The sequence below is a fragment of the Phasianus colchicus genome, chromosome 1 (assembly GCF_987193195.1).
Source record: "Phasianus colchicus chromosome 1, bPhaCol1.hap1.1, whole genome shotgun sequence".
Taxonomy (NCBI): Eukaryota; Metazoa; Chordata; class Aves; order Galliformes; family Phasianidae; genus Phasianus; species Phasianus colchicus.
The window spans coordinates 139,273,760-139,296,996 of record NC_143436.1 but is presented as its reverse complement, the minus strand read 5'-3'; the positions used below and the strand labels follow the sequence as shown (position 1 = coordinate 139,296,996).

General features: G+C 37.3%; 1 protein-coding gene across 3 annotated transcripts in view; it reads right to left on the bottom strand.

Annotated features, from left to right (window-relative positions):
• The window catches only part of TUBGCP3 (tubulin gamma complex component 3), a 46,895-nt gene that overhangs the window by 5,095 nt on the left and 18,563 nt on the right, over positions 1 to 23,237 (bottom strand). For 2 of the 3 annotated variants that reach the window (XM_031613758.2, XM_090128634.1), the window contains 12 exons: positions 21,464 to 21,636; positions 18,350 to 18,468; positions 14,967 to 15,092; positions 11,514 to 11,582; positions 10,305 to 10,437; positions 8,996 to 9,162; positions 8,375 to 8,485; positions 7,889 to 7,997; positions 5,546 to 5,735; positions 4,250 to 4,385; positions 3,374 to 3,442; positions 2,075 to 2,210 (listed from right to left, as the gene is read on the bottom strand). In XM_031613758.2, the coding sequence (XP_031469618.1) occupies positions 2,075 to 2,210; positions 3,374 to 3,442; positions 4,250 to 4,385; positions 5,546 to 5,735; positions 7,889 to 7,997; positions 8,375 to 8,485; positions 8,996 to 9,162; positions 10,305 to 10,437; positions 11,514 to 11,582; positions 14,967 to 15,092; positions 18,350 to 18,468; positions 21,464 to 21,636 (1,538 nt within the window). The remainder of the gene's footprint in view (positions 1 to 2,074; positions 2,211 to 3,373; positions 3,443 to 4,249; positions 4,386 to 5,545; positions 5,736 to 7,888; positions 7,998 to 8,374; positions 8,486 to 8,995; positions 9,163 to 10,304; positions 10,438 to 11,513; positions 11,583 to 14,966; positions 15,093 to 18,349; positions 18,469 to 21,463; positions 21,637 to 23,237) is intronic. The other variant, XM_090128626.1, reaches the window with a different exon arrangement.

Below are 23,237 nucleotides of genomic sequence, written 5' to 3'. Positions count from 1 at the left end.
TCTTCATACTACAGGTGGCATATTTTGTACTACCACATTGAGAAGACAATAGAGGGTGGCTGCAACTCTGTGGCTCTGGTGGTCCAGCCCTGTTTCACCTGTAAGACAGAGCATCTATCTAAGATAGATAAAGGTATCATTAAGATTGTCATCAACTGCAAAAACCCTCTGGAATGGAGGATTCTTCCATCTGGAATCAAGCAGATATCCAAACAGAGGAAGTCACTTCTAAACACTGCCAAAGCTATGAGACTCCTACACAAAATGAATTCTGCATTTTCCTATCTACAATGTTACAGACTCATCTAATGATCTCACTGACAGCACAACAAGGTATTCTGTTCATTTTCTATGCCTTTGTAGGAAAACTCTTTCATACATATATTGCATCTTTTTAAAATAAGGTCAATTTTAAAAAAAAAAAAATTCCAGGACTGGTTAAACAAGAGGAACTGCTCAACACACCTATGTGAGTTGGATACATCTATATTTTTTATCCAATTTCCTGATAAGAAAAGACTGGCACTACAGTTTAATAGTGGTCCTTTAAAGCACTAAAAACCCTGGCTGTTAGAATGTTTTGGGAATGCCGAGCAAAGCTATCCTAGAAAGTCAGTGTTACCACATGGTGGTTGAAAAACAAAGACCCTCTTACAGGCGCTTCTCCTACCAACTACTGTCTTCCAGTTGCTGCTCTGTGTCTGGAAGGGTAAGGTACTGTTCTGGAGGAAGAGAAAGAAAATGAAGCAAGTTCTGCTGCTTCTTTGCAAATCAGTGCTGTGGCAGTCTGTCCATGTACTGCACAGATTGGAAGAAAAATCTACCCACAGCTTCCAACTTAGACATGTCAGAGAATGAGAAAGACTCCAGTCCCTTCAGGCAGAAGGCAGATATTTGTAAAACACACACTCCTCTGTCAGAGCATTACACTTAAATGCAACACTGAGCTCCATCCTCTAGCAGTAGCTGTAACATCTTGGGTAGCATTTTAAATGCAAAGCATACCTAAAAACTAGCCAGATCTAAAGGTGACAATTAGCTACGATTTAATCTACAGAAGAATGCTCCATAAAAAAGCATAAGAAAGCCCTCCCAAGTATGTCTTCTGAGAGTAAAAAATACTGTAGCTGTAGGAGATTGTTTCAGCCTGAAGACCTTCAAGTGATGAGAATAAAACCACACCCTATTCTCAAAGGGAACATAAGGAAAGAACACAATACACCACTGGCTTCAAGTCAGACAAGGACTTCTTTGGTATAAAGGAGCACAGTAAACTAAATCTAAGGTTTACTCACAGAAAGAAAACTTAGTCTATATAGTCCAGAGATCAGCCCTGCAAGCTGATCTTTACAAGAGCTCCTGAGGCCAAGGTGCCTGCTTCCACCCACCAAACAGTTCCCAATTATAAAAATAAAAGTATTTCTGTAAACTCTACTATGCCACAAAGAACTGTAACCCCCAATAGCTTTTTTTTTTTTTAAACAGAGAAAATATAGTTAGGTCAGAAGTCAACCTTGAGCCAGTACAGATGCTCAAGTAATTCTATACTCTCTACAGAAAAAAACAATCAAAAGTTCCCAAGCATAAAGAGCCACTACACTTAAGAGTTCTCCTGTTGCTGCTCAAACACCTGCTTCTCTTATCTTAGTGTCTTCTGTTCTTAGCTAAACAAAAGAGAGAAACAAATAGTGGTAAAACTAGTAAATCTGGAAGTGTGTACGAAGACTTAATACTCCCAGCACAAGACAAAGGAAAGTAGAGGGTACAGATGGAAAGTCATCAAGGAAGATGAATAAAAGGAGATGAAAGAGTAACGGTCTCTTTCCAGAGACATGGGATGCTTCATTTCCTCACTGGTACAAAAATTCATAATCAAGGACTAGGTTAAACAAGCAGGAAACTCCCATATACAATAAAACTATTTCATCTTCACTATCTATCATTAAACAGTCAATCAAAACCAGCAACAAAATATAAACTTTGTTTGTCGTAACTGATTTTTTTGGCCATTTAAAAATCAGTAACAGTAATCTAAACCCAGTTTACGAGTATGTCATCCATTCAGACCTCTCACCTGGCATACTTTTCAAAAGCTTTGCATTGCACATGTGTCCTTTCCATATATCAGTAAGAATGTACTCCATTCGCTTCGCTCTCCAAAGGAAATTAAATACTCTTAAATAGTGGCTCATGCACTCACGTGTAAACACCTACAAAACAAACAAAGTATCAGTATAGACCCACATGTTCCGAAGGACCAATAACATCTTCACAGTTCATCTATTCTGACTCATGCAGTTTATTGTAGAATACCAGCAGAACAAAAAAAGCTCTTGAAAAAATGCTGAAGAACTGAGAAGCTATCCACCATTCAAGTAAGCACCAAGCACTGCTGATGGCAGAGCTGCAGCACTCCATGGTTGAGCACTCTGGAGTATGGTCCACAGTACACTTCAACTGTATCTTCTTAGAGCATTGTCACTTTTAATTTTTTTCTAGTTTAACACAAAAAAACATTCCTGCATTATCAGTACTTCCACACTGCATTCTTAAGAAGACTGAAGAAAAATGGAATAAGAATGCATTAAAGTTTATTTGTTCTGCATAAAAGTCTTCTATTTAAGTACACTGAAATAAATGTAAATAATTTTCAGAACTGCCCTAATGCTTTTGCCAGTTCCAATTCATTGTACAAATGTATTTGTTGTTCTACCAGATTAGCAACTGAAAAAGCTTGAACCTGCAATTGCTTCTTGAGAGGTTTTCCTCATTTCCAATCTCATGTGCATAGAAGCGTAAGAAAGGGTGAACATGAAAAACCTTAAACACTTTGCTCTTCAAACTACATATGTATATAATAATTCCTTCACATTTTGGTGTTACAACATTTTTACAGAGACTAAATGCATTCTGATCAATACTGCTATTGATTCTATCAACAGAATTATTTCCTCAGTAGTTCTTATGAACACTACCTATCAAATTTAATTTAGTTAGTGCAAGCAAGTTCTCCACAAATACACTCTCCAGTTTCTTGCAAATTATCTCAAAGTAGCTGCTACAGTCTCATAATAATGGTCTATGAGGAGCAGCACTCCATTTATTAAGTATCTGCCAAAATCTCTGCTAGAGCAAATTAACTACTGATTTTCAGTAATTAATGTTTTGAATGTAATTTTTCAGCACTCACTGTTAATTTATAAGAACTGAGGTTTTGGCTCAGCTGTTGGATACATCCTTGACGCCGAAAAAAAAAAAAAGGTGTCTCTCTGATCATACACTCCAGAGTAAGAAGGTTATTTCAATAACAAAATGTTTAGCAATCTAGCTCAGCATCTGAGACATGTTCACAACCAGTAGTGTACGACATTACCGTTGCTATTGGTCCGTCAACATGATAGTCCAAACTGAAGACATCCCATCCAGTGTCCCCAGGAGATACCTGTATTGAAAAGATATGTAAACTTTAATGGCTCTAATAGTACGCTAGTGCAGAAGAGCTGCTGCTTCTTCTCCTCTCATGATGAAATATGAAAAGCTGATATGAAAAAGCAAGCAACTGCAACAATACGTGACACAGGAGTTCGTTGTCAAGAGTAGTAGATTAAGCCAAAATTAATCAATGTTTTACACAATGGCAGGATTCACCTCACCCAGCTGCTGATGTTCACGCTGCCAGTGTTTTTCCACTGAAAATAATAAAATAAATGAAGGGGAGACTTCTCAGGCAGGACTTTGCCTAAAGAACAGGCTTATTTCAGTTGCCTGAGTTCAGACAGTTCCCACCTCTGGGGCTGGAACCTCCTTATCAACTCAAGTTTCTTAGTAGAGGTATCCTTCACGAAGTGCACTTGCATTTCTCCATTCTTCGTGACTACTGATGAGAGAAAAAAAGACCACCCCAAGATTCTTTTAAGAGCAGTATCAGCAAGAGCTGCTTGCAGAACCCCAAATCAGGGCCATCTGCATCTATTACTTGACCCAAATTCTTGACCTGTTTCGTCAATGAAATGGCTGTGCAACCACAATTCAAAATACAAATAGACAACAGGCAGGAGATGGGAAGAGAAGGCTTAAGTGAGGTTTGCATATTTCAAAGTGGACTTCAATGGAAAAAGGGGAGGACAAAATAATATTTACTATATGTATGTATCAAAATTTTGTTTCATATAGATGTCTGCGTACACAAACACTATATGTATTTTTATTCACTTATGTTTCAGGTCAGAATCATCATAATGAAACAAACCTCCAGAAGTCGAACATCCAATCGTTTGAGAATCTCAGGATTATCGAACTGTGCATTAGTTGCCCTCACTGCTGTTTCAAGAATTCCTGTTAGGTTATGCTGGTACAGGGTTGTGGCTGGTCGTGCAAGCTCGGGTCTGAAAGTTAAGAAACAAAAAAGTCATGGCAGACTTCTTAGATAGTCTGCAGCAGCAATTGGTTCTAAATGCAGCATGCAGTGAAATAGTTTCCTGAAAATTTCAAACCTCTTATGTTACTCTTCCAATCTTAACCACAAAGAAAATCAATGAGGCAAAATATTTATAACTGTTTATATATGTGCAGCTATACATCTGAGCATCAGCATGAGGAGTAATATTATCCTGATTCAATGCCAGTCATTTCAAATTACTAGCACTGCTATAATAACAATTCTGAAATCTCAGTTGCATTTGTATCTAAAATGATGCACATTAACTCATCAACGCATCAAACCATGAAAGCTGTTTCACAGTTTTGAGCACTTACTGATAGGCATCTCATGGGCTTAGATCTGCTGACAAAACCACGCAAATCCACTCCCTCTGTGCCACCTTCCAAGGACAGCAACATGCAAGCTTTGCAATCCTCTCCCCCATGATTATTGCTGGAAATCCCCTCTCTATTTCTGCCTCAAATGTAATACTGACTCTCATGCACCAATCTTGTTCTGCTTCACACTATTTTTCACATAAAAGAGCAAGGTTATGTACAAAGAAGTTGAGGGAAGCTTTTAGAAAGCCTGCCTTTCAGAACAAAGGAAAGCTTTGTTAAGGACATTCCTGGTAGACTAAATAGCAGCAGCGTGTAAAAGCAGCCAGCCTGCAAATTCACTTTATGAACTTAAACTTCTAGGTACTCTTGAATGCTTAAAACAGAGATTGGTGAGGCATCAACTAAATAAAATAGAAAGGAATTAAGGATGTTTTGGACCAAATGCATCCAAAATATAGAAGACTAACACTCAGAGCAATACTAACTAGAGGTATCAGGAGCTCCAGAAACTGAACTTTGTTGCTTAAACTTGCTGACAGGACCAAGCAAAGTATAAACATCCCTGGGCCTCTCACAGGCTCGATGAAAAGTGTAGCTTTTCAAGACACTATAATATTGAATGTACTTCCTACCCACAGCCCTCGGGGTCAAAATAGGATTTCAAAGTTGTTCAGGTAAACCTTTGAGTAATAATTAAAGCATCATCTTCTGACAGCAAAATAGCACTGATCATGCACACTTGGGAGCATCAGAAATTCACCATAATTACCCTTCTTATTCTTACTTGAGCAAATCCATTAAATGTCTAATAAAGTCTCCTTGACCAAGTAGTAAGTAACGCCTCATGGCCTGCATGTGTTCCAGTAAGTTGTACTTCTTATTGAGAACATCCAGCAAGTATTTGCTGGTCTCAAAATAAGCTGCATCAATTTTTTCTTGAAATGCATTTTCCAGATCCGTGAACAAGTCAGCAGCTAAAAAACAATAAATTAGAATTAAATCTGTATTTTTCCAAAAAATGAGGCAAACAAGCTTTGAAACTGAAATGTACAAGCAGAGGAATTGCTATTTATTTTGATCCACTATATTACACGTTAGGTATAGCCAAAGTGAAAGCAAGTCTAAAGCAACCCATACTTCAACAATATTACTTTTAACATGCACCCAGCCTGTACCTTCCGAGCTCATATTACATCATCACTACTACACAGAAAGTGAATTTTCGTTTAGTTTGCTGGCATATGGCAGTTTACAGAATTAAATCATTGGAAGGAGATCAAAAAGTACAGATTGGGAAAATCTTTGTTGGGGACAGATCTAAATCAGGAGTCACTTTTAAAGGTTGAAGAAAAAACATTCAAAGGATCAGTCAAAGCATCCAACAGAAAAGAGTTTCCACAGATATGTCTGAACAAAAGATGAGGGAATACGCTTGCATTATCTGAAGGACAGTCAGAAACACTTTGCTTTCTTCTCCACATTTAATGTATGGCAATTTGGGACCAGAAAGTAGGACTGTTTAGTAGGCAGTGTATTTCACTCTTTTCTACAGCTATAAGCTTGTTAAGAAAGGACTGCAATAAAGCTCCTATTCGATAGCAAAAGTAACATAGCTTCTTTCAGCAAAACTCCAAATACTGGATGATGAACTATCAGGCCTTTCTCAGCATTAAAGGATACACTCCCATTTTTATCAGTTTTTCATTCTACAGCAGTTGCTCTAAAAGGTAGAAAACAGAGGTCCACGTATCAGAACAGCACACTGTCTGTTCAAGAATTAGTTCCATCTGTGCTGCAGATATGAAAAGTTAGAACCAAATTTCACATGCTGCTCTGCTGAGATTCAGCCTCAGCTACTAACCTGCTTTTAAGCTTAGTAAACAAAAAATGATCATAACAAAGAATTCACTCTTTAATGAGGCAAACTTCACAAAGTCCTATCACCTGTTGCAAGGGTAGACAGCGATAGGACAAGGGGGAATAGTTTTAAGCTCAGGGAGGGAAGGTTTAGACTGGATGTCAGGGGGAAGTCCTTTACACAGGGAGTGGTGAGGTGCTGGAACTGGCTGCCCAGAGAAGGTGTGGATGTTTTGTCCCTGGAGGCATTCAAGACAAAGTTGGATGGGGCCCTGGGCAGCCTGGTCTAACACCAGATCTGGAAGTTGGTGGCCCTGCCTGCTGCAGGGTGTTGGAACATGATGATTCTTGGGGTCCCTTCAAACCCAAGCCATTCTTTGATTCTATGTCTCTAAGTCTGCTTCAGTAGCACACTGAGGTTTCCAAACTCTCATTCAGTAACTTATGAAGCTCTTCAAAGGACACCAAGTACAAACATATGTAAAGAATTCACAGATATTTGCAAAAGACATGACTATGCTCAAAATCAAAATCACAACTCTAACCTTTTTATAGAGAATAAGCTACCATGGAAAAACCATAAATGCCATATACATTAAAACTGAAATCTCTTCTAAGTAGTAAAAAATAGTAATAAATACTCTGAGAATGTTCTGAAATTAACCTTAAGTTGGTTTAACAGTCAATAGCAGGCAAACCAATTTTAAAGTCTTCAAAAACAATTATACTAACATCCCACATATTCAACTTTAACATACTATCGTGGTAGAGTGCATTTACAGACAAACTTCTGTCCTGCCCATTTTACTGCTCTCTTACATACAACTAATGGATTTTTAATTACCTTTTTTAAATCACAGAATTAATTATTATTATTATGGAATAATGTGATGTGTATATGATGTGATGAGAAGTCTCAAACTCTAAATTCTCATAGCAACACTTAAGAATATGCCTGCTCTCATCCTACTCTTCCAACTTCAAGTCAGCAGAAAGCAGGACGATCATGCCTCGATTCATTCAGTAGCTCAGTACATTAACAACCATCCAGCAAACCCACCAAATTAAGAAAACTACACACACACACCTCCATACATGTTCTGTAAAATGCAATTAACCAGTAAAAAAAAATAACCCTGCATTTTAAAGGCATATAGGACTTTTGTACTCCTTTCCATCTCATTATCTAAGATGTGAGTTTATGGTTTAAATCACATACTGCACAGAGCTCAGTTCAAAGGGAAGAAGTTGACTAACACTGATACCCTACCACCTTTCGAAGATTCTGCAGATTTAGCCACAGCAATCATCTTTGTGGATGGAGTTTGATCATGACAAACTTGATGCAAGAAGTTTATGGATTTTCCTATTAGAAGGACCTAAAAACAAGGGATTATTATTTTTAATTCAATAGTCACAATGTTAGGTAAAAGTTAACAAAAAGTTCACCCAAATCACCACAACAATAGTTTACTGTCATCTTTCTTCATTCTTAGCTTCATGATCTCCACCACAGCAACCCAAAACTCCACTGACAAACATTCAAAATAACCTTAAACAAAGACTACTAGTTAGAAAATGGGAAGAAAAAAAAAAAAAACCTGAAACAGTCCTCAGTCCTCCCTAGTACATAATTCTATTAATTTAGTTATTTTTAAGATGAATACCTACTGTTAATTTTGGTCTCCATTTTCTTAATAAATATCTAAATAGCAGCACAGGCAACAAATCACAAGATTCATTTTTAAATATATACCTTTTTTGATTGCTCCATTGTAATAAAAGAAGGGATCATTGATTTCCTCAAAGTGTACTTGTCATGCCACAACCGGTCAGTTTTAACTGTAGGATCTGAAGCTACAAAGAACTGTAGATTGAAACAAATATTAAGAACAAAAGAAGAATGTGAGTCATAGAATAACTGCAGTATTTCTAGAGGAACTCTGCAACCATCAGCTGTTCCACCTGACAAAGCAAAGATACTTATGAGGCTAGAGATAACAAGCGGTATCTCTTGTAAGTAGAATATTCATTCTAAACAGTTACAAAGAACTCTGTATACATTACTACTGCTCCTAAGCAGGAGGATACAGAGATGATGCTTTGATCAGAAGAGAGAATTTATCATTAATCCATTTTTCTGCGTCTATAAATAGATCCAGGATATGATTTATTGAGACAACACATTGTATCACTGCAACCTCAGGACATCACACTAATACTGAATTCATTAAGCAGAGTCACATTTCATGTTGTAACTGTATACATTACTTATTTAATATGTTTAATATGTTTACAATTCACTTCTCCAGTTCTCCTCTTCCTACAGGCTTCCATAAAGCAAATGAACAGAGATAATATATTTCTTATATATTACCTCATGGTATGTATCCTCCAGCTCTCCATCATAAATCCATCGATAAAGAAAATTCAGTACAGGATGGGATACCAGGCCAAGAATGTGCTGAACCAGAGACCTCATGTAGGGATCTCCTGTTTTAGTATAGGCATGAACTGCTGAAGCAAGTTCACCACCTTTTCTTCCTGTAAGTTCGTAGGGGAAAGGAACAGAAATGTAAGACGGAATTAAAATACTCCACAATTAAATTCAACAGCCATCAATTTTAGCTAGTCTCATGTCACTGACAGCTTACTGAATACACTTCTAAAATGTACAGAAAGTAAATTTTTTTAGTGTTGACTGGGAATGCTTAGGTTTTAAGGCATGAATCTCACTGAAGTATTAAGATGTGGCATTCTGTCTGGTATATAGTAGCCTGCAGTAACGTAAAATTTACAGAATCAGATCATCCACAAAGGTTGACTTGATGCTTCCTTTCTTTCCAGCCACACCAGTTAGAAGAGTGTTGGAGAAGCTATAGTATTTATTTTCTTTCTATCTTGTACTTGTCTCTTTCAGCTGTTCTGTGTGCATATATAAACGCAAACATATCTTTTCTGCTTCGCAGTTACAGTCTCCTCCACAGTTCCCTTTATAGGTATCATAACCCGTCATCTTCCAATTGAAAAATAAGAAGTTGCCAAAAAAAAACCAAATAAAATATATCTAGCACTTGTTTTGCTGTTATGCTGCACTGTTTAAAATGTTCTTGCAGTACAGGCCTAGGTTGGCTAGTGACCAAGCTTTGGTCAACTTCAACACCACTCCCCAGCTCTTCCTTATGGATCATTACCACATACTTCTTTCAGATTTGGGAAGTTTGGCTGTTTCACATCAATCTGCAGACAAGTTGCAAACTGCTCCCATATGTCATCTTGCATAGAAAAATACTCATACTCAATGAAAAGGCTGAGCTAGTCATTTTGTAGTGTTAGTAAGGTTTACCACAGTACAATATTCTCTGAAAGATAACTAAAATTAAATAATTGAAAACAATGTGAAAGGTATGTTCCTAAAATTTGAAGGATATTTTAAGCATGTCCTAGTTTAATAAAAATATTTCAAACAAACAAAACACCCACCAAGATGTTTAAGTGCATCTATACAGCACTCTAATTCATCAGTTTTCTGCTTGAAGTAAGAAAAAGAGATACTCCAGAAGATGAGCTACTCAAAAATTTCAGAAAGATATAATAGCAATATTAGTGATATCCACAGTTAGCAGGCACAACCACTCAGAAGTTAAATAACTTTCCCAAAAGTGTTAGATGAACATTAAACAGACCTTGACAGTGATCAACAAGTGCTGCAAGGGTCTTTAACCTTATTTTAGGATCGTATGTCCAGACAAGAAGACGACGAAGCGTTAAACTGCTCTCAAGTCCCAAATTTACACCCTGATCATCTTCCAACTGGAGCTGATCAAATAAGAAATAGACATATCAAGGAACAAAACTGGCAAGCACTGAAGCATGAAATGGTGTTCTATAGTTTTTGTTCTGTAATTAACATTTAACTAAATCTCAGAGAACAGAGTAGGGAAAGCAAAAAGAAGTTCATTGTGATGGCATTTGTCTTCCTAAGCATACTGAGCCCTGCTTTCCAGGAAGAGACTGGACATCTGCCTGCTGATGGAAAGAAGTGGATGAATTATTCCTTTTGCTTTGCTTCTGCACTAAGCTTTTGCTTTCCCTGTCAAACCATTATTAATTCAATTACATTTTTGCCGTGCTTCCATTTTCTCCCCAACTTCCAAGAAACAAGACTGAGTGAGAAGCAGGATAAGAGCTTGGCTACTCACTGTGGTCAACCCAAGTGAGTGGCACTAGAACCTTCCTTTTTCCATCATGTGCCCCTTCTCCCACCAAAGCCATAACTTATTTGAAAGCAGGAAGGGTAAAGAGGTCTGAAAGCTTTGTTTCAAAGAAATCAAATCTTTTCATGGTGAAAAAATTTTGGAAGTTATAATAAAGCTACAGCAAACCAAAAAATCAAAGATATTATGGACAGAACATGAAATAATTACTAAAAGATTAACAGGATGGCAGCCAGGAAAAAAATACAAGAAATGATAACAACAAGCGTTCAAAAGTTATCAATGTTAAACAACTGTCCTTGTTCCTAGCTACAAGTTGCTTGAAATACAGAAAGAACATTTTTCTCCTTTCTCAAAGATGTGCCATGCCATTTGGGATTTGAATGCCAGAAACATCACACAAGATGAAACTGACAAAAGTGAAGCAAAAAGGGACAGAGGCTTAGGAATACCTGTTACATTTCTTGCTCACAAAAAACAGCAAATTTCTGAGAGAAAAATATTTATGAATATCTACATCCAAAGAGTAAGTAATGTGCAAGTTACAGAGTATTGCATCCATCTTTCAATAGCATCTGTTGTACATCCTTCCTGCTCTAAAAACGATACCTACATGTACCTTTAGGAGTTGCACTGTTTTACACTATCTGAATAAGCTCTAAGAACCATTTAGTTTACCTGAGAATGCAAAACAGACAGAAGTCGGTAGTACTCCTTGAGTTCCTGATGTAAGGCTGCACAAAAACTCTGTAAGAGAAAGAAAAGGAAAAACTGTTAGGAAACATCTTTCTGGTTTAATGTAGGACAGCCCTTTTTATCCTACCATCATACTGTGAAGGTAGTTAAAAGCTTCCTTATAGGAACTGAGCTAAAAGTTTCACTGCATATGCTGAGCCATAGAAAACTGGCCTACATGTGAGTGCTTCCACTAAGTCGTGCAGTCCTTTTCCAAGAACAAAGTCAGCTGACAATGTGCCTGTATTATCATCTCAATGACAACATTAATAATTACCTTGGGGAGCGCAAAGCAAAACTTAACCCAGAAGATTTTTTTTAATTATGTAAGAGGCATTATGTAATGAAGAGTAGAATTTCAATTTCAAAAAGGCCTCCAATAAAGGAACACAGAAGTAAGACAGTACCATTAAGTGTGGCTATGGCATAAACAAGAAAATACAATAGTCATATAGGAATACTCCCATTAAGTGCTGCTGTATTGAGCAATCCCAGCTTCTGTCCTTTTATCCATTGACAGCTATAAATGATTTTTCCCTTCACATAAATGAAATGATTAATACTGAGAATACAAAAAGAAACTTGAAGATAGCACAAAAGTTAACGGGTCAGAACTAAAGAAAAGGCTGTTCTCTGTATAACAATTCTAAGCATAGCTACTTTGGGTTACTGAAGTATAAATATATAAAGATTATTTTAAGATAGTTCTTGAAGGAATACTCATTTTGTAATAGATAATGCCCCACACTTTGGGAGTCCCAGGTATTTTGTTTGTTATTTTTGTTCTTAACCTAGCCTGTAAACTGAAAACATCAGTGCAACATTTTCTAAAACTGAAGTAACAATACAACTCAATTTTGGACCAAGCTAACAAATTTGGACTTTAAGCACTTTTGGAAAAAAACAAAAAAAAAAAAAGGGGATGCTCTTGATATTGTAACAATTAAGAATTACCCATTTTAAGTAATGTCAAAAGAAAAAAGAAAACCACCTGACATGAACCCAAGAGCTTCAAGTAAAATATTTATTCATTAAAATATGTATAATGCATAAATCATTACTACAAGAACAAGCAAAAAATAAGTCTTCTTTCCTGACAAAATGCTTGCCTACTAAGAAACTAAGAGTTCTAGGGAAACAAAATACAACGACAAAAAAAACAACAAACATGAATCTTGCTATTATATGCTTTATTGAAGAAAAAGCCTTTCTTTCTTCAGCTCTACTTTATCAGTTAGAAAGCAATACAAAATTCATTTTATTCAAGGATACTGAAGGGCAAAATGAAACCCCCTTATGTGTAATCGCACTTTTCATTTCTTCTCACTTGCTTCTTCAGTACATTTTGAAACCTATTTAAGCAGCATTTGTCAAGACAGAGGGCAGAGTAGAGCCTCCAATGAAACATCTGCAGGCACTGCAAGCATACACAGATGTGAAAACAGTATCACGACTTTAAAGTGAAAATTTACATTCGGTGCCAATTTTAGCATTGAAAATCACAGATGTTTGTTTCCCAAAAATGTCATGGAAAACTGGACACTATCCTAGAATTAGGTTGTGGACTCCCCATCCATAGATGCATTCGAGGCCAGGCTGGACGTGGCTCTGGGCAGCCTGGTCTGGTGGTTGGCAAACCTGCACATAGTAGGAGGGATTGAAACTTGATGATCATTGTGGTCCTTTTCAACCCAGGCCTTTCTATGATTCTATCTATGATTTTATGAATTCTGATTTAGTCTACAGCAAGACAGCTCAGGAAAGAGAGAGAATGCTTGCTGAAGAGAAAACATTTTAAATGCCTGCTATTAAATGGATATTTTTTGCAAATGGGCAAAATGTCAAAATGTAAGGCAAGTTTCATTTCATTGCCAATGATTTCTCAGGACTAAGTAAAACTTACATACTAAACAGCAAACACTGAATTGCAGTATATAGATATACCTCTATTTCAGTAACTTATTCCTGATATTTTGCCTGGTAAAAACACTCATCTCATTCTATGTACATCTTATCTTACATGTTTTTTAAACATGTGTTTAGACAAGTATTCTTTAAAAATAGTAAACAAATGAAGCTTTGGAATGCACAAAGCATTCTTGTGCATAAATTCTTAAAGCATGCTGTGCAGCACCTGAAATTGTCAGCTATATTAGCAATGAAGAGCAACAGAATATACTTTTTGTCCAGATACTGACAGTAGGAGCAGAAATGTTTTTATTTGTATACTTATGCACTAAAAATGAGCCAAGTACTTGCCTCAAGCAAAACTAACAGCATTAGAGCTATGCAGATTCATTTAGCTATCTGCACAGCCCTCTTCTGATTATCTGAAACTACATGTGGTAGCCAAGATATTGAACATTTATATTCATTGAAGAATTAAAAGTTCTCCCCTTGCTGAAAGCTTGTAGAGTAAAGGCACAGACAGGGAAAATAAGCATATGTATGGAGCTACTAGGTAAATAATTAGAAACTTCACCCATATAAAAGGTGGAGAGTCTGAAAGAAATGTATATACAGTAACTCTACTTTATAAAACATGGAAATCAGCACTGGATCACTAGAAAATATTTATTTGTAGCTAAAAGGATTACTTAAAATAAGAGACAGAAGGGAACAGAATAAAACATTAGAATAGTAGGAAGCACTACAGTATCTCTACTGACCTCTTAAGAAAAATTAGATTGAAGGGAGAAGCACTTCAATTTCTTTGCAGATTAGGTAGGATGTAATGGCTAGAGGCAAGGACAACATTTCTGTCGACTCAGAAGGGATAATATCCAGTTTTACAGAGGAAGCAAGTGAGAAGAAACGAGAATGCCTTAGCAGTAAATGTGGTTTTGGGTATTACAGCAGCTGTGAAGTTACTGTAGACTACAAATCATGATGATGAAACCTATAAAAACAAAAATTGACATTCTTTTGATGTTGTATTCAAAAAAAAGGGCAGACGATAATGGGATATTTGCATTTTTATGTAGAGTTAATTAGTATTAACACAAGACCATCAACATTAGCTGGCAAGACAAGAGCGTCTCCTCATAGGTCACCTTAACAACTGAAAGAGGGATTAGTTCAGAAACACCATCATCTCATTTAAGCAATGTTTTTGTTTGTAAACATGCATAAGCACTTCAATAAAAAAGTGAGATAAAAAAAAAAAAAGGATTCTGTGCAAGAAACCTCCCTGCAAGATTCCCTTGTTCCCTTGCCTTCAGTCGTCGACCCACACCAACAGTGGCAGTCCATAAAATGAGTAAATTGAAAGATGAATGATCCAAGCCATGAATTCTCTGAAGTTTACCATCATTCTAGTTTTGCATTTTACTCGGTAGTTTCTAAGGAAATAAGACAAAATACTGTAGCAAAATCAGTTGTTTTCAGTGAACCTACCTGACCCACGAGTCCAAACGCACGATCTAAACTCCTTTGGTCTGTGTATTTTCTTATTTTATTATGTAGCCATCCCAACTCTGCAAGTCTGCTTGTGGTGTCTCTGAGAGATTTGGACAAGCTCACCTACAAAATTAACAGAAACAATACCTTGTAAGTTGAAGTCAAAGCATGCTAACCCATTTCTTCCCTAAAGTCTTTCTCATAAAACAAGCCAATTCAGGAATGCATAGTTTTAACTTTTACTGCAAGGATAGTACCAAAAACCAGACAGCTATTTAATCAGCATTAAGTAAATACACGTAACCTATGGAAAGGCAACAGCAACAAATAAATTACTTGCAACTTTGGGATCTTCCTTTCTGGGAATCTTAATCTTGCAGTATTCACACATTCTTTTTACATTCTACAATTATGACAGTAAGAAAAAGGTGATGTTGTATCATGCTTCATCTTATCCTGAAAATCAAGACTAAAAATACTGGACCTCCAAAAAAGCTGCCAATGATTGAAATAAGTGAAGAAACCTGGAGAAAATAACTAGTTACTACTACATGTGAAACAAATCTTTAATACAATATAAATAATTCATTGCCAGAGTAGGTATCAGAAACCAAAACTTACAGAATCAGAATTCCAAGTTCAAGTTAGATCCACCAGTAACAGCTTTTACATGATATTTAATCATGTGCATCTGAGCTCTTTTACATTGTTTATACTTTTCTTTTACCAAGTGTCTCACTTCACGTTGCAAGCTTGCTTTAGTTCCTTGCAGTCTATTTAACTAATACTATTATTTCCTGAAACAATACAGTTCTTCCTTCAGTCACCTCACTAAGGGCACTGCCTTCTCCTCTTGTTCTTGCTTGAGATGTGCTTCTACCCCATTTTGTCACGTTATCAAAGAACACATGAATCAAGTTTTAAAATTTTTGACAAAAGAGAACAAGGAATATGACTTATCCATTAGGCCAAGAGGCAGAGATTGGCTTTCACCCACAACACTTGAGCCCATCTTAACAGAGAATTTTGTCTTTGAGAGCCACCTGGAACAGTCCAAACACAGCAAGGAAGGGCGCTAACAAACTAACAGACTGATGAACATCTAGCTTATTCATTAAGTGTCTTAGGTAGTAGTACAGAAACATGCTTTGAGAGATAAAATCAGCTACAGAATAAGATAGCTAGTGTGGACTTAAACCAGGCAGCATCAGTTGATAGTTAAGACCAGAGTTGAGTCCTTAGCTTTCTTGTTTAGCCATGCAAACACGGCTTCAACTGCCTGAACAATTTCTAAAGAATAAATTCAAGCCCAAATAAGTATGGTTCAACACACAAAGAAATGCTGCCCACAGCTACAAGATGCAATAAGAACTACTTAGAATTCCACAGTTAGAATGGTTGACAAACATGAAACACAATTACACATCCGCAGAAATCAAATGAGGAACAAGCAAAATTGGCTTAGTGTTATTATAGTTGTATCTGTTAGATCTAATCAGAAGCTTTCAGCTTATACAGTGCTGAATGTCATCAACAGATCTAATATTAAGGCTGACATTAGAAAACATTCAAGAAAGAATCAACAGCTTGGTAAGTATTTTACTGTCTGGAAAATGACTGCACGTTACAAACATTTTTAAATAGAAGGTTGCTTCCATTCTCTGTTTAGACAAAATTGGGCAGCTATGGGAAAACTACGTTTTGACTTTATTTTTTCTTAACAAGCAGTCACAACTCGAGTAGGTATGACATTGCTGGTCCTCGTTCATCAGTAAGTACCAGCTACATCTCTATCTATTCAGTCTTCACTGTAGCTCAGTATAAGTTCCAACAAAGAAGAAGGAGGGAATTGACTCCACAATTAAAACAAAGACAGATAAAGACACAAAGCTCTAAGGAAGCAGCATTATTGACCACAAAGGACTCGAATAATCAAAATCCCAGAGTTAATAGAATTAGGGGTTTGAAGTAACACAGTTGTTCAGCTCAAGCTAGCCTATGCAATGTGGAATTCATGCAGAAAAGTGGTAAAATCTGTAGCACTAATTTTGTGATCAATCATTACATTTTCTCTATGTTCCTTTAAAAAAACCCTGTTGCCCTACCTTTCCTTTGCCATATATAATCTAAATTAGATACAGAATATAATTATCACAGTGCAAGCGTTGAGGAATTAGAAACTTTGCAGCATCCGCAGGTTTAAAACATGACATCCTTAATCAATTTATTACCAAGATTTAAATGAATATAAGGTTTCCATTCCCATAAGCAGCCCTAAATGTCTTTACAAACCTATGGAAGGAACAATGAGATATGTCAATTTTTGCTATTATTGCAGAGAACAAAAAAAGACAGTTCAGATATCAACATTAACATAAGTCTACTGTGCTGTTGGACATGAAATGGCCCAAACGTAGTTCCCAACAATTTCACAATCGTACTGTATGTGCTCTTAATGCAAGTGAGATTTGGAGACATTGTCCTTCCATTTGAACAAGAACATGAAAAGCAATTAGTGAGCTGAAATTGAATTGTGATGCAGTACTCTCTAAACACTGAATAAGATGTTAAAGCAGCTAGAGCCAACTGCATGACCTCATCTGAACCCCCATAACTTGTAACCAAGTCCATAAAGTCAAGTGGCTGCCTAGCATCCATTCTGTATCACAGGCTATTAGTCTTAGACCAACACAAATGTGGTCAAAAGTCTGCATCTACTTTACATTAATTTTTTATACACTGAGGAGGGCAAATGATGACAAAAGTCCTCAAATTAAGCCATAACTTTGTACTGGCTTAATATTTTGAGTCTATCTTAGTATCAGGCCAACAATTTCTAACTACCATCTCTGAACAACGTAGAAAATGCAGGTTTCTTTTGGGAACTAAATTCAGCCATTATTTTTAAATTTCCATTGCTACATATGACACTATTTGTGTGCTTATTTCTGAGCATGCATAAATATCTAAAGTAGGCAATATACTAACAGTAACAGACATGCTCTTTCAAACATGCCATCATATAAAAAAACAGAATTCCATGTCTTTGCTTCTGGATGTAGAAGAGAAAGTAGGCAAAAACCCACATGGACTTGAACCATCTGAATTTCCTCCTCCTCAAAAAAAAAAAACCTGCCCCAAAACAATAAACAAACAAAAACCCCAAATGTTAATTTCACTCTATACTGCCATGCATTTGTTTGATGGTGACTTTCCTTCCATTCAGACTTTCCATCTGAATGCATAAAGCAAGAACTTGGTTTGTCTGAAAACAGGATGTTGCTTAATAATACTTGAAACTACCCTGTTAAAACTAAATGTCTATTTTTCACCTAAACGTCTGTCTTCTCACATAAAAAATACAAATCCCCATACAGTACCTTCCCCTCAACTTTATAGCAATTTTCAGAATTGCACATTTTGATGTTTTTGCCATCTATTCCCTGGAAGACATACAAAACATCTCTTACAAGGTTTGCTTCAGTTATCTCAACAGAGCCTAGAAAGGAAAAAAAGAAAAAAAAGTGCTTAGATTTGCCAGGAAAATTAAATTCAATTTGATCACAACTTGAAAAATGTATGCAGATGCTCAGCCAAAAAAAAAAAGCTTGTAAAGAATTTTTTAAAGACATTTAACCCAACAAAATGAAAGGAAAGCCAAGAACTCCCCAATACCTGGATCAGGTCAGGTAGCATGTTATATTTTAACAAATACTTAAGTAAGTTTTAAACTTACTTTATTTTTTCTGATCCTATCAACAATGCGAATTCTGAGGTAAGCTTTATAATAAGTTCACCTTTCTTAGCACAGTTGAAGTTCTTAACTGGGTCTTACAAGAATAATCTGTAGCTTGGAGAATATCAGAGTTAATTCAGAATAGAGAGTTGCTTATTTAAAAGTGTCTTGCAGTGTTGAATGTTGCTGTTCAGTGTAAAAAGGTGAATAAAATCAGTCTGTCAGCTGTGTAACAGCTACAGAGATGACCAGCAGAAAACAGTATTGTTTGGGAACCTTTGATTTAGTAAAGCTTTTGCTATCCCAGCATTCATTCTGCCTTCTGGCTCATACCTACAGTTGGAGGTTAGATTACATTTGAGATTTATGAACCAGCAGTGTGCCCTTGTGGTTTGGAAGGCAAATGGTATCCTGGGCTCCATCAAAAGAGGGGTGGCCAGCAGGGACAGAGAGGTGATTGTTCCCCTCTACTCTGATCTTGTGAGGCCCCATCTGGAGTACTGCGTCCAAGTGTGGAGCCCCCAGTACAAAAAAGACAGGGAGCTGTTGGAGAGGGTCCAGAGGAGAGCCACAAAGATGATCAGGGGACTGGAGCACCTCCCCTACAAAGACAGGCTGAGGGAGCCTGGAGAAGAGAAGGCTGCGGGGTGACCGCATCACCCCGCAGCCTTCAATACCTAAAGGGAGCCTACAAACAGGAGGGGAATCAACTCTTTGAAAGGGTAGATAATAGCAGGACGAGGGGAAGTGGTTTTAAGTTGAGGGAAGGGAGATTTAGGTTGGATGTCAGGGGGAAATTCTTTACAGAGAGAGTGGTGAGGTGCTGGAACAGGCTGCCCAGAGAGGTTGTGGATGCCCTGTCCCTGGAGGTGTTCAAGACCAGGTTGGATGGGGCCCTGGGCAGCCTGGTCTAGCATTAAATGAGGAGGTTGGTGGCCCTGCATGTGGCAGGGGGGTTGGAGCTTCATGATCCTTGAGGTCCCTTCCAACCCTGGCCATTCTGTGATTTAAAGGAAATAACAGATTGAGAAAGACTGAAACTATTCCCACCTCTTCTGGGCTATAAAGCATATCTCTTTTCTTGACTTCACTTAAGATATCAAGAATGAAGCAATTTCAACTATCCAGACCATCCAGAAACTGAGATTCTTCTCCCAGATTTGACAGCATTCTTATCCTCATCACTTTACCTCTGAAATAGATCCACCTACCCAGAATAAAAGCAACAACAAAAAAAGGCATTCCTCTTTTAACAAAAGTAGCCATTGCCTTAAGGTGCTCTTCAAAACTCAAATTTCTTTCACAAGCTCAGGAGGTGCCCAAGTGTGGCTATTCCCTTTTAGGAACTATTGGTGAAATTGAAAATAGTAGAGCAATGCTCCCGTCTATACTGTACTGTCTGCGTAGGTGTAGCAATAACCTACAGCAAACAACTTTATAAGGAAAAAAACCTTTTAATTAGAAGAAAAGATATTCACAGAAATAAACCTTCTTGAAATATATCTTCTTGAAAACAGCCTTACACATTCTGAGTGCAGTTCTACTACTTCAGCATGTGACTACATGTAAAAGAACTGTTGGTCCTTCTACCTGTTCCACAATCAAGAGTTGTGGTTGATCAGTTCAATGAAATAAGTCTCTACTGCTCTTTGCAGCAATCAGTACAGCAAAAGTAGGAGGCAGGGCTAGATTTGAAAAAGAGGAAAAGTGCACCCATCCCCTTCCACATCAACAGTACTGTTAATTTGGTTTCAGTTGCCAAATCTCACCCTTATCTACAACAGCACAACTCTGTTCTATTTGCTTTGTGTCCTGTTAGCAGTTAAGAATTCAGCTGCATTTTAACATATTTGACAAATTCTGCAAAGGCTGGTAGATAGACTATGTATAATCACTATTGTGATTATTTATGATTTTTTACAGAAGAGTTATTAAACAAAACAAAAAGAAATAGCATTTCTTTTTCTTTTTCCTCTTTTTTTTTTTGCCAGAGAGCAGTAGTAATGTAGGATGACATCTATATTAACTCTCTTACTCAGAAAAGTCTCCCATTTTTATAGTAAAAATAGAGTGGGTTGAAACTTCCACAGCAGTTGCTGCAGAGATGATCTGCTAAACAATTTATCCTCAGTTACACTTCTGTAAATTCAGTAGACAACATCTTCAAGTGTACAGCCACTTAAAGGACTAAACTGGTAAAATTTATCTATTTTTAATTTTATTGACAAGATTTTTGATAACTTTTTCAATTAAAATCACTATAAACACCGTATTAATTTAAAAGAATAAAATAGGATTAAAAGTTCTATATCCTAATGCACAGTTTCAACTTTTGAAATAGAGAATCGCAAATGATTTGCTGTATTTCAGCAAGTTCTATTGGTTGATCTGTTGTTCTGACTTCCTAAAAGCATAGCATCTTTTCATCTACATTAGAACGACCAAGTATGCAGCTATGATCACTCGATTCTGACAAACACTGCAACCAAGTCACAATCTTGACAGAAGACCAAAACACCTTATCAAACCAAATATGGGAAAAACAAATTAAAACCAAAGTTACTGAGCCTACATAGACTACTCTGTCGCATATTTACTTCTATCCTTCTATAAAATACATTTTAGAAAATTTTGCTCCTTGTAACATTCAACATGCTATACAGCTATTTCAAAAACATTTTAAAAATACTGGTGGCTATTAATAACAAAATTATTTCAGATGTAGAAAGCTAACTTTAACAGACACATCTGTGCTTACCACTTGTATCTCCTTCTCGCCTTGACCTTGGTACACCACGTGAGACAGCATTTGAAAAGCCTTTTGAGGTAGTGCTTTGTAAAGAAGGCTGGCTTGCAGTTAGAGTCCATGCAAGACGTGACCCTAATTGCTGACGGAGGCAATCTCCAACACCTGGAGCTTGATAGGATTGTCTAAAAGGACAAAAGAAAGAAATATCTTCAAAACTTTGACTCTGTAGTCATCAACTAGTTTGGGATATGCAAATTATAAAAGATGCCCTTAGCTTGAGAGCAAGGAATGCCTCTGCTCCCCCACTCATTGCGCCATAATTCATGGTAAGGCCAGGCATTGTACTCAGCTTGATTGTAACTAATGAAAAAGAACAAAGCCTCCAAAACACAGCAACTCTGTTGCATTTCTAAAGCCTCAACAGTCCAATACTGAACTTAGCCTGTTATGTTTCAAAAAGAAGGTACATCAAGAAACAAAAGGCAACATGTATAAAGAGAAGTACAGGAGGAATGATGCACACAGAACAATCTGATTTGGGTTGCCCAGCTAACTAGCTACAGGCCTAAGGAGAAAACACTGAAATTGCTATAAAATGGTAATCATAGAATCACAGAATGGCCTAGCTTGAAAAGAACCATAGTTATCACCCCCTGCTATGTGCAGGGTCACCAACCACCAGACCAGGCTGCCCAGAGCCACATCCAGCCTGGCCTTGAATGCCTCCAAGGATGGGGCATCCACAACCTCCTTGGGCAACCTGTTCCAGTGTGTCACCATTCTCTGTGTGAAAAACCTCCTAATATCTAACCTAAACCTCCCCTGTCTCAGTTTAAAACCATTCCCCCTTGTCCTATCACTATCCACCCTTGTAAACAGTCGTACCCCCTCCTGTTTATACACTCCCTTCAAGTACTGGAAGGCCACAATAAGGTCTCCCTGCAGCCTTCTCTTCTCCAAGCTAAACAAGCCCAGTTCCCTCAACCTTTCCTCATAGGAAGAGGTGCTCCTGCCCTCTGATCATCTTAGTGGCCCTCCTCTGGACCTGCTCCAAGAGCTCTGTGGGGTCCCCAGGCCTGGACACAGTACTCCAGATGGAGCCTCACAAGAGCAGAGTAGAAGGGGACAACCACCTCCCTCTCCCTGCTGGCGACCCCTCTTTTAATGCAGCCAAGAACACAGCTGGCCTTCTGGGCTGCAAGCGCACACTGCTGGCTCATGTCCAGCTTCTCATCCACCAGGAGCCCCAAGTCCTGCTCTCTAGGAGCATTTCCCCCCAGTTTGTATAAATACCTGGAATTTAGATCAAAAGTTGATTCTGTCATCACTAAATCCCATGTAGATAATCTATTTTGACACAAATCTATACCATTTATCAGATGTCCAAGGATGCTAAACTGATGTTAAAATCAGATAAAGGAGTTCCGCTGACTTGAATCTAAATATGGAGTTCTTATTCTTATAAATATGAATAGGCAATCATCTCTAAGACCTTGATAAAAACAAAACTGCTCATTACCATGGGGTAAGACCTTACATTAACAACAATCCTTGTCAGTTATAAAGTAGTTTTTTGGGTTTTTTTTAAGTAAACAATTTGTAATGGCAGTTGGATAGTTATATAACCACCTAAAGATTAAAGACAAAAGTATATATTTCGCAAGATAGGACTTATTCCACTCTCCTTTCATCATAATAAGGAATCAAATAGAAACCCTTATTTGCAAGGGAAAATCCCTTCCCCTTGTAACCCAGAAGAAGAGATATTATAGTAGTCTCTAAT